At 45.8% G+C, this 18,964-nt stretch overlaps 1 protein-coding gene across 6 annotated transcripts in view; it reads right to left on the bottom strand.

Moving 5' to 3' along the window:
* Positions 1-18,964, bottom strand: part of PALM2AKAP2 (PALM2 and AKAP2 fusion) — a 335,810-nt gene that overhangs the window by 199,421 nt on the left and 117,425 nt on the right. For 3 of the 6 annotated variants that reach the window (XM_055301736.1, XM_055301735.1, XM_055301733.1), the window contains exons 4-6: positions 13,242-13,356; positions 12,167-12,188; positions 6,439-6,540 (exon numbers count right to left, since the gene is read on the bottom strand). In XM_055301736.1, the coding sequence (XP_055157711.1) occupies positions 6,439-6,540; positions 12,167-12,188; positions 13,242-13,356 (239 nt within the window). The remainder of the gene's footprint in view (positions 1-6,438; positions 6,541-12,166; positions 12,189-13,241; positions 13,357-18,964) is intronic. The other 3 variants (XM_055301737.1, XM_055301734.1, XM_055301741.1) reach the window with 1 other exon arrangement.

Below are 18,964 nucleotides of genomic sequence, written 5' to 3' on the forward strand. Positions count from 1 at the left end.
CAAGTCCAGTTTGAAAGTTTCACTTATTCAGCACAAAGATCTTGAGTTTCCTTCAGTGACACAGTGAGAGGCCAACTGATAATTGTCATGGACGTACATGGACTCACACAAGGATGGTGACGTCAAGAGAAATGTTTGTCTTGGTTATTTCCTGATTTCCCACAAAAATGTGTCACCAGAGAAACAGAATAGGCATTTAAAATTTTGCATGGATTCCAAAGCCTGTTTTAGAAATACTACACTTACATTTTTTTTTAAAAAAAGCAGTTTGGGTTAAAATATTATGTCCTATCACTATTAAAACACTCATGGGACATATTGACAAATAAGGATGATACTAATGATTGCCAGTTATAGGTACAATAACTAATTATCCCCCCCACATCCAGTAATATGTGAACAACATGACACATTGATCTGTAATCAATACAGAATATGGAACGAAACACCCCTGATTTTTATATCCATAGGTGATTGGATAAAAATTATTAACATGGGAATCTTCAGAGATGTCTTTCCTCTTCTGCCCACCAATGAGAACCTGTCACTGTTGGTCCAATTGTCCTCTCTTCACAATCCTAACCCCCAACCCTCATTTTGTCTTTGCCTGTTCCTGGACTCAGACACTAAACAGAAAGGAGGATGAGGAGAAGTTCTCTGCTGGAAGAGCTGAGTAGATGCAAACAAGAAAGAGATGAGAAACAAGGAGTTCGGTAGGAGATAGCATAAAAGTTACGTGGGATGTGTACGGAGAGGGGACATTTTTGTGGCAGTGGAAAGGATATGGGGAGTAAAGCAAAGGAAACGTGAGAAGTGCTTCCGGGTAGGGATATGAATTAGCGTCCTTTTAACATCCTTCAGGAAAACTAGGCAAATCCTCTAAGGTTTTATTTTCTTGCTTTTGTTTTTGCATGTGATTTTCAACCATATTTTGTTAAATGTGACATGGCTCCGGGATTGAACCACATGTGGCGTGGTTTCATTAGGGTTACATATTAATAGTCATATTTACATGTTGTACACTGTTCTTTCAATATTTCTAGAATATGGGAGTAGAACATCTTAAGACATTTTGCCAATAAAATAAACCTGAATATGTTATGCCATAAAATACAACATCCATCCATATTTTTTTCCCCTGATAAAACAAGGCTTCAAAGGAAACAGATTTTTAGCAGATTTCGTCAGGGTCTGGCCTCACATGCTTTATCTGCATCCACTGTCCCCGGTAGGAAGGAGTTCTTAGGTGAACACTTTGAGAAGCTCTTGCTTAACACAAAGGCAATATTTAGACTTCATGGATACACGTATGAGAATGTTATCAGACATTCAGAAAACCACACAGGAGGCGTGAACATTTATCTTAAGTGTATTGTTTACGAATAAACATTTTTATTTTGCTCCAGTTCTCAGCTAATGATATTTCAAATGTGAACCAGGGTGGATATGAACCAGTAGGAAAATGAGACTTACATTTTAAATTCAATCTTTTATTTTTGATGCATGCACACAATTTAAAAAATTCTCCTGCTTTTTTACTGCTGCCAAGTAGTGTTTACCAAAAGCCTCTCACTTACATCATGCTCTCATGTCTAACCACAAAATTACTCCCTAGTCTTGCCTTCTCTTCCCTCAAGCTTTCCCTAGCCGCATAGGGTATACTACAGTCTGTGCAGTGGTGAGCGGCCCATGCTCACCTTATTGAAAAAAAGTAAAAAAGGGGTGCTGCTGAAGGGAGGGGGTTTTCTGGGGAGCCCCTGGAAGAGATTTTGAGAGAGGTCCATGGATATCCAGGAAAGTATGTGAAGAAAAGCTCTCTGAAATTTCCTCCATTGAGGAAGGTTCTGGAGGCAGAGGAAAAAGACAGGAGATAGTCTGCTGGAAGTCCCAATGACAGGATAACCAAAATCTAGAAGTCTGTTTTTACAAAATGATATATTTAATTACTGATTTCCCAACATGACATATTGAGGACAATAAAGGTGGAATGTGCAAAGTATTTTTGCTGTTCTTTCCAAGAACTTAGCCAGGGGAATAGATGTTCATTAGTTAATGAAGAAAAAGAACCAAAGTGGTGAGTTTCTGCAAAGGGATACAAATGAATGATGAAGCTGGTGGTTGGTTGGGTGTTGGGCCTCTGTGTTTGGTTTACTAGGTTCTTGCTCCCCCACAGCCCTCTGGTTGATAAAGAGAACTTTAAAGAAATAGAGGCAGTGTAATGAGGATGGATAATCCTAGGCTCTAGGTTCCGAAAACAGCCAGGGATGGATTAAAGCGGAGGCCTCTGGGAAAGATACTTGCCTACAAACCAGAGTGAGGGCAGGATATGAAGCTACTGTGGTCTGGCACACTGCAGAGCCCAGAGACATGGGCCTGAGAAGCACAGAATGCTTGATTCTGTATAAGTAGCTTGACATCTTGGCTGGCTACATTTTAAAGTTCATTTTCAAAGAGCAGAGACCACCAAGAAACAGGAAGGATTCATCAGGCAAGAGATGTGCAGATGAATTCCATTTTCTTTTGGTTCAAGTTCTTTAGACAATTTAGGCAAAGGCAGAGATACAGCACAGCTGGATCATCACAAAGTCCCTTATATTCCTATGGACAAGACAGAAACATGTGCCTTGGGTGTCAACACAATTGCTAGAACTTGTTACTCATTTAATGATCATGTCCCATAGGTGCCTATTGGGTTCTCAAGGGCGAGGAGACCCCAACGTTGTGTCACAGGCCTCTGACTTTGGCCCCAACTGTGCAATGTTTTCTTTTCTTTTTTTTTATTTTTTTAAATTTATTTATGATAGTCGCCGGAGAGAGAGAGAGAGAGAGAGAGGCAGAGAGAGGACAGATAGGAAGAGGGAGAAACAGGCTCCATGCATGGGAACCCGACATGGGATTCGATCCCGGGTCTCCAGGATCACGCCCTGGGCCAAAGGCAGGCGCTAAACCGCTGCGCCACCCAGGGATCCCTGTGCAATGTTTTCATCAACGAAATGATGAAAAATAATGGAAGCTTGCTTTTCAGATCTGAGATGATACTAAAATGAGATGAAAAGTGAGGCTGGGGATGCTATAATCAATAGCTATAAAAACCCCAATAATAGAGAAGAGAGTTTTCTACTTTCAAAACTATGAAACCCTTTATTCAGATGGAAATCTGATGCAGAAATACAATATTAACCTGAGGACAGAGGAGCTGTTGTGTCTGAAATGGGAGCGAATACCTGAGCCCTGAGTACCAAATCCTCGTACATCATTTCCTTCCCCACCTTTCACGGATGTTCCTCAGTGACCATGTGGGGCTCCTGACACTTTAAAGGGACACTCTATCAAGAAGAAATTGAACAGTCACATCAAATCTACAAAGGGGAGAAAGGTGCATAGCTCAGTCTTACTTTGGCCTTTTGAGATTAAGAAATAAAGAATTTTGTAGGTTCTCTGAGCAGTTGTAGCAGTTTGTGCACAATTAGGGAGAACAGACTATATGTTTCAATGGAAATGATTCCAGAAAAATGACTACCCTGAATCAAGGGAATGAGGTTGAGCAGTGACATATGCCAAATAACTCTGAGGCTTCACTTTAGAACCTGAAGGTGAAAGACCATGGCACCAGCAAAGTGAGTCACACAGTCTGTAGATTCTCGCTCTGCTCTGGGGAGAGATCAGCCCACCCCAGAGTAAGTGGAGCAGCTCTGAGCATCGTACTTCAGGAAGACAAGAGACAAAATGGGGAGTGTTCAGTTGGGAGGGGCACGGATGGCAGGACAGTATCTCAAAGCAATCTCATTATTTTGAGACAGCCGAAGAGACTGGGGCTGTGGGTATTAAGGGGAAGTAGAGTGGGGATCTGGGAAAGACCAGAAATGATAGTCATTTTTAAATAGTTAAAGGGAAATCAACTTAGGTTTGTTCCAAGTGGCACCCAAGGGCAAGATAAGGACTGGTGGGTGGAAGATAGAGGCAGACAAATGATGGTAACTCCATCAAATGAAGACCTTCTCAACAGTCAGTACCAGTTAGACAGAGTGGGCCTCCTGGAGGGACACTAACCACCAATCATAGAGGTATGTGACTGTGGCCTGAGGACCACTTTGCAGGTCTGCTAAAGCCTGGCCTCATGTTCAATTGAAATAGATGGCTCTTAATTCTAAAAGCAATGATGCTAAATAAATCCCCATTCATATAGAATCCTAAACCTCCCAAACTCCAAATAACCAGACTATTTGTCATAATACTGAGTAATGACAAGTGACATATATTAAAAGGGCCCCAAAGAGCACCTGGGGGGCTCAGTTAGTTGAATATCCAACTCTTGATTTTGGCTGAGGTCATGATCTCAGGACCTTGGAATAGAGTCCCATGTCAGGCTCCACACTCAGCATGGAGTCTGCTTGTCCCTCTCCCTTTGCTCCCCCTCCTGTTCTCTTTCTCTCAAATAAATAAAATCTCAAAAACATAAAGATTGAAAAATTAAAAAGCAAAATGGCCCAGGGATTGTGCAAATTTCCAAAAAGATGTTCATAAAGCAAGATGGATCAAGTCCAGGAGAAAGAATTCTAGTGGTGTGTGCCATCATCTGGTATGCTATCCAAGCTCTGCGTAGCCACTGTTGGCCATAACTGATAATGAATGTGGACACCATCTCAAAAACAGTCTAGACAAAGGAGTTAACCATAGCTAGTGCGATTCCATCTACAATCCTGTGTGTACTTATTTCCACGGTTAGATACATCTATGCAAATTAGTTCTTCCATAATAAACAGAAGTACACATAAACTTATTTTTGAAGACTCTGATCACACGATACTTGTTTTGAAAATGCATTTGCCATTGGATCATTATGTTTCTGCAGCACTTTCAACTGTGAAGGATGCTAGGTGGTGACAGTGCACGTATACCCACACACCCAGCACTACAGTCGCATTAATATTTTCCTCTCGCACATTACGCTCTTTGACTATCAATGCTGTTCAGATCCTTTTTTATGGCCCTTAAAAAATAGTTGTCATCCTGTCCCTCCCTTCTCCCTGAGCCGATCCATTAGTGGATCACATCACAAGTCCTGTGAGGTCCAGGATCATGTGGTGGAAAGGGGCTAGGAAGCTCTTTGCCCATACTTACTGGGAACTAGCAGCACCCAAGTCTCTAATGACAAGCAGAAGGTGTGACTGTTGAACAGTTATTACCCTAGCTGCTCTCAGAAGTGCTCTTTGGAGCATGTGAAAACTCTCGGCTTAAGCCACTGCCAGAGTTTCCTCAGCAGCACAGCTGCAGGCTGCAAGAACTGATTTCTCAGTCCAGGGACACATGAACTTGGCCAGAGTTTGACCAGACACCACTTAAGGTCCTACCGAATTCTAGAACTCTGTGAGCCAGTATATAAAAGTAATATGCTAAGATGTTTACGGAGACACCCAGCAGATATTTAATCAGTGCACATGACACTTAGATCAGCACTTCTTGCCATTTTATGGTATGTTTTACATTAAAAGAAGAAGGAACTATTTGCTTCACAAAATATTGAGTTTGGCCTATATAAATGATTTCTTCTGGCTTAAGAATCCATAGATTATTTTGTTCTATCAAAAGTGTCACAGTGTGATTTATTTTAGACATAAACTTACCTAGATTATGTAAAACATAATCTGATGTGCCTATTTGAGTTCCCCTACATTGTCACTAACTGTGCAACCTTGGTGATTCTTTTTTTTTTTATTTGACCCCTGGCCCTCAGTGCATTTCTGTATAGAGTAAAAAGATTAGTTTAGAGATTGATTTTTCACGTCCATCCAGTTCTGATTTCTGAGGCACATTCATACTGAACAGAGCAAAGCATACCTCCCTCTATACTTTATACTCATAAATGTATTGTTTTTTTAAATCCACCATTGTGAAAAACATTAGCAAGAAACATATGTTCTTTAAACTGCTACTTTCCCTCCAACTATACCACAGTAGCTCAGAAATAATTCCAGAAATAATGAGAAGACTTGGAAATACATATTTATAATATATAAGCAGCTCAGTTCCCAAAGGATTTGGCAACATACTTGTACACTTTGAAAATAATTTCCACCCAGATCATTTGATCTTGTACATGTCCAATGTGGAAAATAAAAACCCCTGGAGGCAGAGTATAGTTTAACTTTGAGAATAAGGAGAGATATAAAGACCATAAACACGAGAGGCAGGCCCCCATCAAAGTTAGGGGTAAATGCTTTATGATTTTCTCAATATTCCTTCCTATCAGTCCTTAATTACTCATCAGGGCTTCGTGCCTGCACTATTTGGCCACTGCAAACTCTATGTCTGAGGCTGGGCTGCAGACAAGGTCCCCTATGGAAGGGTATCTGGGGATCCCTTATTATTAAAGCTCAGATAAATGCAGGCCCCATGGCCAGTCCTGGCATCAAAACCAAATAGCTCCCCAGGACTTACCAGCGGCTCTGCTAGTCCCGTCCTGCCCAGGTGATGGTTCTGCTGTTCGTGAACAGAGGATTGGCAGGCCGGGGAGCTGGGAGGAAATGTAATTTACTGCATCTGGTAGCAGAGAACAGGGAATACAATTAGGCACAGTGTCGGGAGGCCCAATGGGTTCACTGCCGAAACAGCAGCTTGTCTGCCCTACATAATGGACCGCGGAGGCGGCCACTGAACAAGAGGATCAAGGCGAACAAAGACCAGCATTTGCCCAGTGACTGGTATTCAGCAGAGTAGCTGAGGTAGGAGGGATCCTGGCCAGAGAGCTCAAGCCCCAGGACTGCTCTATGTATTGAAAGATTCATCAGAAAGCTCTAGATCCTAAGAGTACAATGAATTCAGGGGGAAAAGAGGATGGGCTAATGAGAGCCATTATCAAGTTGGTGGGATTGACCATACATGAGACATCAGATTAGACATATGCCTTCAACAGTACTGAAAAATAGACTTGGGGATCATTCCCTGAATTGGAAATGTAGCTTCAGGTACCTGATTCATTCAGAAGACCTATTTTACAGACATTAAGAAAAAAAAAAAAAAAGCAACTTCCCAAAACTCTAGAATTTATCCCTCAATTTTAATATTTCAGGTTGGTGGGTCAGCCAGAAAACCCTGAGATTCCAAAAAACAACAGCCCTTGAATTCACCATTAGCCCAGTTGTAGGAGATGCAGCTGAGCAAAACAGAAAGACCAGCTCCCCTTGGGAGAAAAGCCTGACAAGCCGTCAGGGAGATGAGATCCTGCCACACATTGACCTCAGCAGGCATGTCAAACTGTCAGAGGAGAGGAGGAAACCACTGGGGTGAGACAAGGAGAAGAATCTGTGTATCCCCCAGAGACAAGTGGGAAAGCTAAGGCAAGAACATTCTAGAAAACTATGTGATGTGACTCCTTCCTTGTGTCACGACCATGCCCCAGGATCCTGGAATGCCAATGGCTTACATCTAGCTGCTTACTGCACATTTCCACTGAATCTTTCCCAGTCACCTCACACTCAACATGTTCCAAAGGAAACTCTCATCTTTGCTCATCTGCTGCCTCTCCTCTACTCCATATCTCAGCTCATTGGCATCACAATTCACCCAGGATCCCGGACGGCACCCTGAACACCCTCCCTCGATGCCCAGCCAGCCCCTAGCCTCCACCTCCTCCACATCTCTTACATCTGTCCCATCCCCTGTATCTCCACTGATACTGCCTTAGTCCTGTCAGATGTCTTTTCTCTTTTTTAAATTTTGGGCTGGAGAGGACCCAGACACTAGATTAGGGTGAGGATTAGGATTAGTTCAGTCCTGCACCAACTAGACCATTTGCTGACTCACATGTAAATGTCAACAATCCAGAATGTGCTGATATTGGGCCATTATGTTTTTAGGAACACACTCTGTGGTGGGGGAAGGGTGGAGTTTCACTAAGGGAATGGATTTTTCCATATCAACCATTTGAGGAGAAGGAACAGGAAATCAGGAGGAGGTAGGCAGGCCTTTGGCGACAGCGAGTTTCAAGTGACCATCTCTCTCTGAGGCCTTACGTGTGCTGGAGGGTGGGCCCTGGGTCGGGCAGACATGGTTGAGAGCCTTCCCCTGCAAGGAAGGAAACTGGACCTTTGAGATGATGGGGGAGGGGCCAGGGAGACAGCCATGAGGTGGCCTGCAGGGACACCCTGAAGGTGGGCCTGGCTTGAGTCAAGGGTTCCAAGTGTGACTAATGTAGATTATTCTCTATTACTCCTGAATTAAGGTTACTCTCATCGTATGGAGCTGTGAGGAGAGTCCAGGCCCCAAACCCACACAATTCAGGATGAGAGGAGAGCAGAGGCTGGAGGTAAGCTGCTCCTGAGGGTGTAGGGGTGGCCAGCTGACAGTGGCCCAGGGGAAGATCTGAGCGGCAGTGTGGGGCCAGGGGGACAGTGTAGGGGACAAGAGATGACCAGAGCAGATTTGCAGAGCTTTTGAGTTTTCCCTGAGGATTTCTAGAAATCTGTGGAATGAGATGTTGATAAATCTGATTTTCTGCATTCAAGTGAGATGAAGGTTCAAGCCATTTAGGACCAGTTGAGGACTCCCAGACTGGTCACAGGTGTGTCTATACATTCTATGCTAAATATAGAGTTTCTGGGAGTTTTAGCAGCCGGAAACAAAAGGCACTTGCAGGCAGGGGCATCCGCATCAGAGAGGGCCCAGGATTACAGGGCTTCCCTCTCAACCTCCCCCAGAAGGCAGCTCCGGGCCCAGTGTGAGTGGAGGTGGAGTCACCTTTCCCCAGGTGTTCACTGGCTATAGACGTGAGGACCACAGCTCTTGGACAGCTGGGGCCACACTCTCCTGCTGAGATGGGGGAGCAGCGAGGAGTGGGGCTTGAGAAGGAGAACCGGGCAGCCAGCCCCCTCAGTAGGGTGCGAAGTAGTAAACCCAAAGCTAGGCAGCCGGGAGGTGGCCAACAGACCAACACCGGGAATCATTAACGGGGTCTCCGAGGCCTCTATGGGAAAAACCTCCTCACGTGGCCTCAGTCAGTAAACTGCCCTCTTCCTGCCAAAGTTAGGGTGGCCTATGGTCAGAGAAGGTCGAGAATGGTCTTTACCAGGGTAGAATCGTAAGGTGAGCGCTCCTTGTTAGTCCCAGCCCTGCTGAAATGTTTACCGCAGCTCTGACGAACATGAAGCCAGGGCCAGAGAAACAAAACCAATGAACACTCTCCTGGAAACATGACTTATGAGAACAACTGAGAACACATTGAGATTTCCCAGCAATGGGTGTGAAGGTGTTGATGTGGGGATGGCTTCCGGCCACCACGGACCAGGACAGCTTGGAAAGCTAAGAAGATCAAGATCGAACAGCAAGGGCGGAATCATGCCCAGGACAACATTTTCCTTTGTCAGTTCTGGCCGACGGTTTCACCCAGCATCTCGGTGGGTACAGAAGAGTTAGCACAAGATACAGACTACATGAAAGTTATCGTTACGCTAGATCGCATGCCTATTTACGGCAGTAAAAACAACCCACCCAACTGCTGAAGACTGTCATATTAACAAGCGTGTATGTGGGGTGAGGAGGAAGTGACAGGGTCGGAATGCATATGGCCAGGGAATTCTACTCAAGATTGGAATACATGGCTCGTGATGGCCAAGACTACCCTGCTATCCAAGGCCATTGGTGATTTAGCAGTGCTGGACCTTTATTAACTCAGACACGCATTGGGTGACATGCACAGGGACCCGAAGTGGGGTCACTGGCAGCCATCCCCCTTGCACCTCATTAAACTAGGGACGTTTTTGTTGGTTATCTGCAGCATCTTGTACAGTCAGATAATCCTAGCTGGCCTTGGATTCCGTAATCAGCATTTCAGAAGTAGGGTATTCTTCTTAAGGCATTATTATCCGATAATAATTTGGGGTTAGTTCTTAGGAACAGCAGGTGGTTGTTTCTGGGAGGGTCTCGGCAACTTTAAAACCAAGGAGCCTTTTGAAACCAAAGAATGTGAAGCTAATCAGGGATATCTTGGGTGGCTCAGTGGTTGAGCATCTGCCTTCGGCTCTGGGCGTGATCCTAGAGTCCCGGGATCGAGTCCCGCATTGGGCTTCCTGCATGGAGCCTGCTTCTCCCTCTGCCTGTGTTTCTGCCTCTCTCTGTGTCTCTCATGAATAAATAAATAAAATCTTTAAAAAAAAAAAGAAAGAAAGAAACTATCCAGACATTCCAGAGTCCCCCAGCTGGGCCTGCTTCAGTTTTTACTCTCAGACCACAGCGTGAACTAAACATTGACAGCGTTCTTGGAAGGATCTTTGCCCAGAATGATGCCCAGAATTAGTTATAACCAGAGATGGCAGGAATCATAATCCAAGGTGACAGGTAAGACCACAGAAATCATTCCCTGGCCATTTCTTAAAATCCCTAAGATGTTTGCATCTGTGAGCTTGAGGTCACCTCTGTCAAAAAGCGACCGAGGACAGAGTCATCAGGGCAATTTTCCCTGTAGGCTCTTTTTTGTCATAATCGTTTCTTCCCACTTCTGTGAACTGTCTAGGTGAAGGGATGCAAGTCGAGGGAAGTGATGGAGGAAGAAATGAAAGACGTTCAGGTTGAAAACAAAAGACACAGTGGCAAGGGGTTATTATGTGGCTTTAGTGTTGCCTGTTAACAAATCATAGGCTCTGTGGGTCTCCACACCCTTCCCTAACTGTAGAGAAAACTCTAGGAAAGATCCTGGTTTGAGAAATGGGAGGAAAAAAAGAAGTAAAAGCATGAAAAGTCAATGTGCACCCTTCCAGGACGTAGGTGTCTGTGGGTCAGTGTCCCATTGCCCCCTTCCAGCCTGACATTGCGTTATTGCTGATTACGTACACCACCTCGGGCTTTCCTAGCACTAGGGAAGCCCACTATGCTTCCCATGCTGCCACCCCTTACTCCCCCAAAGCGGCAGGGCCACCTCCTCAGTCCATGCTCTAACCCCAAAGCACAGAACAAGAGCCCTAATTTGGCCAGACCCTAGAGAAGGCTCTAGAATGTCAAAGGTCCTCCCCGTGGAGTCCCTGCTGGCTTGGCCCTGATCTGTCCCTGCTCACATGTGCTGGGAATGTGAAGTTTACTTTACTACCTCCCTCAAAACTCCAGATTCCTTGCCTATTATTTACTGGAAACCATACCCCCTCATCAAATAAAATAATACAGTACTTTTGTTTTGTTTTTTTTTTTTTGCTAAAGTCAGAATTATCCTTAGTGCAAATATCTTTGCTAAGCCGTGAAAATACATTACCCATCTCTGCATTTTGAAATCTTTTCCCTTATATTTGCAAATGACATTGGGAGAAGGCTGATGCCCACTTTTATTCTGGCTCCTGGTCGTCGTCATAGTTTAGAGGGTGACCTTATAGGAACCAGGTGAGCGTCTGATCCTACTGACAAGTCCTGGCCTTTGAGAGCATGTCTCATTGAGGGCCGTGGTGAAAGTGGGACTGGAGTGGTTTTCATGAATTTGTAGCTTAAGTTAGGGGAGCCAGGTGAGCGATGAGAAGCACATAACCCCAAGTTCCTCCCCACGCCCACAGGTAAGGAGAGGGCAGGGCAGAGCCAAGGAAGGGAAGAGAGAGCAGAAGCAAGACCCGCTCCTGCCAGGATGGGGTCAGGAAGCCAGGGCCCTGCTCCCACCCTTCATGTGCTCAAGACCAACTCCGCCACACAGGGAGGGCACGTCTGCCCAGCTTCGTTCCCCGGGAAGGCTGAGGAAATGGCAGTTTTCTGGTTCAGAGTTCTAACACGGGCTTTAGGGACGTTTCCTCCACACCAGATGTGGCCTTTTGATGTGTGTTCTGACCTGGAGTCCTAGCCGCACATGGGCTCATTCTTGCCGGGGACCTGGTCCTGATCGATCGTTAGCACTCTTTGCTGAGCAGGTTTCAAGAAAGGTCCAAGCAATGAACCTTGAGGACTAGATGGGAAGGGGAGGAGCCAGGCCAACCGTATAAGACTAGAAGCAGTGAGTCGAGAAACCATCCTAGGAGAGAGGCAGACAAGCCTTGGGACGTGCACCTCCTCAGTGCCTCGCACAGACTCTGGTTCCTTCCCCCTGATGACCTTACACACCAACACATCACATCTCCTGGTGAGCCTGTATTCGTGAGACCCGCTAAACTGACCCGGATTAAGATTCCTCTACAGAATGGGGGCAGAGAGCACTTACACTTACCTCCATCCGCATTGGAGAAGCTCTGTGGAAACAAAAGCAGGGCAGAGCGTCACTACACACGTGAGGAGACAAGCCCTCCTCCATCTAACCCATCTCTCTCTCCCCCAGGGCCAGAATTTGACTGTGGTGGGGAAACCCACTGCTCTCTTTTCTTCTGGGAAATCTGTCTGGGATCCTGCAATTTAAGGGAAAGCTTTATCATTCCCACCTCTACTGAATTTCTCCCAGGAGGGATTTATGTCGATTATCCAGCAAATACCCTTGGTTGTGTTGGGAGAAGTGATATCAGAAAATTCCATCTTAAAATTAATTTTACTAGATTGTTTCTTTGGCCTGGGTACCTGGGCCGTTATACAATGGAAGGAAGGGGGGCACCTGGGTGGCTCAGTGGTTGGGCATCTGCCTTCGGCTCAGGTCTTGATCCTGGGGTCCTGGGATCGAGTCCCACGTCAAGCTCCCTCTGGGAAGCCTGCTTCTCCCTCTGCCTGTGTCTCTGTCTCCCTCTGTGTGTCTCTCATGAATAAACAAAATCTTTAATAAACATAATATAAAATGGACGGAAGTTCCTGAGATATTCAGAGACTACTGGCTTGATGGGTTCTGTCCTCTGTGCTACGCGGCACCATCTGTTTTTATCATGTTTACACTCTGTGCATTTGAAATTCATATCCATTTGATAGGGTTTTGCCTCTGGCCTTTTTATAAAGGAAAGACTTAAAGCCACAAGGGGCAGATCTAATCTGCTTAATATGAATTGGCTTTAGAATTCTGAAGTCCAAGGGGAGATGACTTTACAGGAATCAGGCATATAAAGGGTTTGGACAAAAGGGAGGTGGTGTTGATTTAAAGGCTCTCCTCTGTGCTTCCCCACAGACCAGGTGGTCCCCCACCTGCCTACAGGCCACTCTCGGTGTCAGAGACGACCCTGCTTCTAACACATCGGTACCCCATTTCACAGAGTGGGGGGCTCAGACTTCTCATCAATACTAACTGGCCTTGTCTCCATTGGCATCAATTCGCTAGTGCCTACTCCCCCGTGGATATAGTTTGGAGAAATCGCATTTGTTTTCTTTACCTTCTGAAGGTCCTTAAAGGATTTTTCTGTCTCCTTTAGTTTCTCTAGGATGATTTGCTCTTTGGCAGATATCTGAGACTCTTCACTTTCTAGCGCTTGTATTTCCTGCTCCAGCCTGGAAAACACACAAACAGAGAACAGGGTCCTTTATTGTCCTGCCGTCCCTGGGCCGGAGAGCAGCTCCTTCCTGTGGGGTGACTTCCTGGCAGTCTCCCTCTTACATGATGGGGAGGTGCCAGCCAGGGTTTCACATCACAGAGCATCCTGAGTTTTCAGCTTTGCCACTCCGCAGACAGTGATCAAAGGAAAATAATCCAGAGCGACTGCCACCAGTTCAGTGCTGCCACTTTGCAACATGCTTTGGTGCCTCCCCTTGAACTCGATTTTCCAAAGGAAAATAGCTTCCTATTCTCTTCGCTATTTCAGAATAGCAGTTCTTCTAAGGGGTGAAGAGCTAGTCTTACTCAGAGAAAATATGTTGCCACAGGCTAGTGGCCGATACCCTTGAAAGCCTGATGTCATCTCCCTCAGTGGCCCATCCTCTACTGCCCAAAAGAAGGGAGGAAAGGGGGGGGGGGGACTGATAGAATTAGAACTTTCTCAGTTTTCACAGCCATCCTATGTCTTCCCTGAAAGGGAAATTTTGGTACTGCCAGGAGACCCTGGGAATATTCCAGAACACTTATAACCTGAGAGAAGTCTCAGTAGCTTATTCTTTCAATGAAATGATAGTATGAACTATTAATTTTTATTGAGCACTAAATCTGTGCCAACAATGGAGCTAAGAATTCACATCGTGTATTTTATTTAACATTCCCAATGACCTCTTGGTAGGGAATCCCCATTTTCTGGATGAGACCAGAAAGGCTTAGCTAAGTTAAGGGGCTAGTTGATTGCTACAAAGCCTTGAATCAAGGACTCAAGCCAGAAGTCTAGGACTCCTGACCATGGTGTGTAACTCTTATCATATGGGTTCTATAGTATCTCGAGTATGTCCTGCCTTGCTAAACATTGCATATGCTGGCATTCTAAGGTGGCACTGTCATGCAGCAATGTCCTTAGGGTTATGAAGGGGTGGATATTCCCCTGCCTAAAGAATTATTTGGCACCGGGTGGCTCAGTCGGTTAAGCATCTGCCTTCGGCTGAGTTTTGGGATCAAGCCCCAAGTCAGGCTCTCTGCTCAAAGGGAGAGGGCCTGCTTCTCCCTCTCCCTCTGCCTGTCGCTCCCTCGGCTGGTGCTCTCTCTGTGTATCAAATAAATAAATGAATTTTTTTAAAAAAGAACTATTTAGCCTGAATGTATTTGTTTGCTCATTCAATTTTGCTTTTGGTTTCTTTCCCCTCTGCCACACTGGAAGCTTTGCTGCAGAGTCTGTACCCACCTATATCTGTCCCATTGTGCCCCCTTTCCATCCTCTAACCTGCTGGTGGGAGCTGGCTAACCAAGTCTATTCAACTAAGACCCAAGATAAAGAGTCCACCTGAGATTCTCAGAGGGGTAAGGGACACCAAGCTACAGGCATGGGTTTATTTAGAGATGCACTGTGCACCTCAGAGGTTTCCTTCCTGGACATAAGAAAAATGGCCTCTGGATGGATGAGACTTTGCAGCAATTACTTTGGGTTGTGAAGACAAACTATGGACAATCATCTTCCCTCCAAATGAACATAGATATATTTACTCTATTACTCACAGTAAAGGTGGAAGTCCTTAAAATGACTTAGATGGCCCTATGGTAGCTAGCCTCCCAGTACCTACATGGCCTCCACTCTTGACAACAAAAGCTACTCCTCATTTGCCCATTTGTGCTCCATGTTTTCCCCTCCTCTGAGAAACCCATCTCAAAACCCTAACCATTCTTGAAGTCTCAGCTCAGACACCAGCCACCCCATGAGGCTTTCCCAGATTCACCACCAGGAAATAACACTGCCCTCCTCTGAACATTTATTAGCACATTATTTTGGTTTATCAGTGGTCTCATCAAGTCTACTATAGGTTAGAGCAGTGGTTCTCAACTGCAGTGATTTGTCCCTCAGGAGATATTTGGTAATGTCTGCAGATAATCTGGTGGTCTCACAACTCAAGGAGAGTGGAGGTGGTGCTACTGGCATCTATTGGGTAGTGGTCAGCAATGCTGCTGAACATCCACAATGCCCAGGACAGCCCCCACCACAAGGAATGATCTGGCCTCAAATATCAATAGTGCTGAAGTCTGCAACCCTAAACCCCATATCATAGCACATATAAATCATTCATTTCCCCTACTAGATGATAAATTCATCATGGGGTGTGAGGGCACAAGTGCTCAATATACATATGGTGAAAGAATCAAAGAAACTAAACCAAGTTGCAAAAAGATGTGGCTCAGGCAAATGAGACCTTCAGGATTTCTGAGGCCAGGCTGAGTTCTGCAGCAGGCCTGGATGTGAGAGGCTGTGTGCAGGCTGAGATGTAAGCAGAAGCTACAGGACAAGGGGCCAAGTGACATAGATATGTAAACAGAAAGATATAAAACACCTTTGCTGTTCCATATGTGCAGCAAATGGAACCTACCTACCTCTGTGTAAATTATTCTGGGGGAAATCAAGGAAAGGGATATGAATGTGGAATGGGAACAATACACATGGGGCAGTCCAATGATCCAGAAACTGAACTAGTTCAATGGTTAGAGGAGCACAGGAGGAGGCTTCCTGGGAAGACTGGACGAGAGTACTTGCCAGGTGGGTTCTGAGAAGATTGAATCTCAGAGGACAGAGTTCCTCAGCAAACATGGAGGATGTGGGTCTGTTACTCTCAAACATATTCCCTCCTTCCCCTCTTCACCTTCATGCGACCCATTGATGTTGGTCTTGGCCACATGATTTGCTGTGGTCTCATGGTGGGTACTCCCCTGCCCCTGGACTATGGGCTCAGCCATGTCACCTGCTTCAGCCAACGAGATGTTAGCAGACACAACACAGGAGAGGCTTGGAATGTGCTTGCCCAGTTGGGTCTGTTCTTGCGTGCCTTGCCAGCACCAAGAGAAGAGCTTCTCTGTTCAATGGCTATCCCTTCAGCCTTGGCCCCGGAAAAAAACACATGGGGAGTAGACTAGAGCCCAACCCAAAGTCATAAGCCTCGCCCAGTGGGACCTATACGTGAAATTAAGAGTTGCTTAGCGGAGCCCAGCCTAGATCAGCAAATACCCAGCGGAGTCGCGGAAGTGTGAACAATAATAAGTGACAATCGTTTCAAACCACTGAGTTTGAGAGTAATCACATAGTTCTATTATGGCAATAGCCAATTCATTCAGCTCAAATATTTATATATCATATGGATATATATTATATACATATGTATTACATGATAAATACATGGGAATATACACATACACCCTAATAAAACATATCTCAATAATACATATAAATTTGTAATATGTGTGTATCCCAATAATGCCTGAAGCTATAGGATTAGAAAAAGTACAGTCTACCCCTGCCCTCCTTCCCCAATCCTCAGAAAAATCTGGAGGGATACAGGGCCCTCCTTCATGAGGACTAAGATTGAGAAGATAGGAAAACATCAGTGGTAGTTGCCTCTGTGTAATGGATGTTGGGTAATTTTAATTTTGTTCTTCATAATTTTCAATATTTTCCCGATTTTTAAGAAATTCACAGGCACCTGGGTGGCTCAGTGGTTGAGCATCTGCCTTCGGCTCAGGGCGTGATTCTGGGATCCTGAGATCGAGTCCCACATCAGGCTCCCCATAGGGAGCCTGCTTCTGTCTCTGCCTATGTCTGCCTCTCTCTGTGTTTCTCGTGAATAAATAAATAAAATCTATAAAAATTCATGTATTCTTTGTCTAACCAGAATAAAACAAATAAATGGCTTTTAAAATAATCCCCCCCACCCCCAACCTAGTGATGAGAAAGCAGCATTTCACAGGCTTGGCATGGGAAAGGAGCCAGCTTCTCCTGTGTCCCTAAAGGGTTAAATGGGCACACTCCAACGTCAATTTACATTCAACTCAACCAACATTTATGGGGCTTTGTGAGGCTGGACTCAGAGCTAGGCACTGCAGGAGATTCTATAATAAACAAAACCAAGTTAAGAACGGCTGACTGATAAGGCGAGCGGGGGGGGGGGGGGGGGGGGGGGAGGCTGACTCTAAGTAGTTCACGTCTCCCAGTGAGGCAGCCCCAGTGGTTAAGAACTCTCTGTGGATTGATGCCCATTGGCTGGCCAACTATCTCCACAGCCTGCCCCTGGCCCTATGGGTTTCAGGGCTCTGAGCTATATAGTTCAAGCACTAAAGATTTGGGTCATGATACTGTGTAACTGAGACATGGGAGAAAGAGAGAGAGAGAGAGAGAGAGAGAGAGAGAGAGAGAGAGAGAGAAACAAAACTAAACGTTTTGCAATAACAACAAATGAGTTTCACTCAAAGGGGATGAATGCAGGAAAGTGACAGTTTATGTAAGTCGAGGTAGGTCAGATCCGAGCAGATTTCTCTACAAATGCACACGTGGGCTGGGGCCAGGTCTTGAGGGCGCTGAACGGCCCCCAGGCCACTATGGTTCTGTGGAAAACCTAAGTCCTGGGGCTGGGGAGCGTCCCTAGAAATGGGGACTTTTATGGGGTAATTAAGAGTCATCTCGGCCAGGCTGGAGATGTCACTGTTTTGTAGTTTCATGACTGAAATCTAATGCAGTCTTCCCTGGAGGCGCCAAGTAGACATTGCAGAGCTAAAAATAAAGAATGGGCAGGAAGTGTAATTTATACGCAAGGTTAATCGAGGCTCTTTTAGGCTGGGACAGGTGCACATAACAGCCCCTGACCGGCTTGCTCGGTTTCTTCCGAGCAAAAAGCAAACTGTAATAGGCGGTAAGCAGAGGTGACACCCTGCAGCTGCGCTGGCTTAATTTCCTGGCAATAAAGCTGCCATCATGGCCAGATGGTCTAGAAAAATCTACCTAACCCCAATGGACCTCCCTCGCAGGGAAATATGAAAGACCCATGGCTCTGCGAAGCGTATCGATCACTATCATTTCAAAATCCATTTATGCATTCATCCATCCACCTTTCCGCACACACCTTCATTCTATCAGGCACTGCGCTGACCCATTGGGGCCAGAGTGCAAAGTCAGCACAGTGTCCGCTCCTGAGAGCTCTTGGCCAAGTGACCAAACCAGCCCGGTAAACACATACTTTACAATACAACTCACAAAGCATCTGGACTGTCAGCTCCAGATTTGTATGACTTTAAGCCCCCGTTGAGGTCACAGCTGACCTCTCACAGGTGGTGAGGAAAACCTAACTGAGAAGGTGATATGTGAGCTGGGCCTTGAATGATGCATTCACCAGGTAGAAAAGAGGAGAAAACGAGCCAGGCCGAGGCAGCACAGGCCATGGCCCGGAATATCGCATGTCCTTGCTCTCACCCCGGGGCATGTGGCCTTGTGTGGCCTTTTCGGGTACGGCAAGCTCTACTCTCCAGTGGACACGGCTCAGCACGATGGCCCCAGAGAGGTCCCCAGCATTGCTATCCCTCATCCCTGTGGCTCACTCCCTGCTTGCGTTTTGCTGTGCTTTGTCTGGCCCAGAGATAAACACCTGGCCTGAGGGGCTCTGCAGAGAACCTACCTTCCGTCCTCTGCAGTGGGAGAAAGCAAGGCTCAAACAAACTGAAGAGGCTGCCTGAGAGGGAGCCTGGGCCATTGGTTCTCTAGCTGCTGTTTCCCATGAC

Source organism: Nyctereutes procyonoides, unplaced genomic scaffold (assembly GCF_905146905.1).
Source record: "Nyctereutes procyonoides isolate TBG_1078 unplaced genomic scaffold, NYPRO_anot_genome, whole genome shotgun sequence".
In the NCBI taxonomy this organism is placed as follows: Eukaryota; Metazoa; Chordata; class Mammalia; order Carnivora; family Canidae; genus Nyctereutes; species Nyctereutes procyonoides.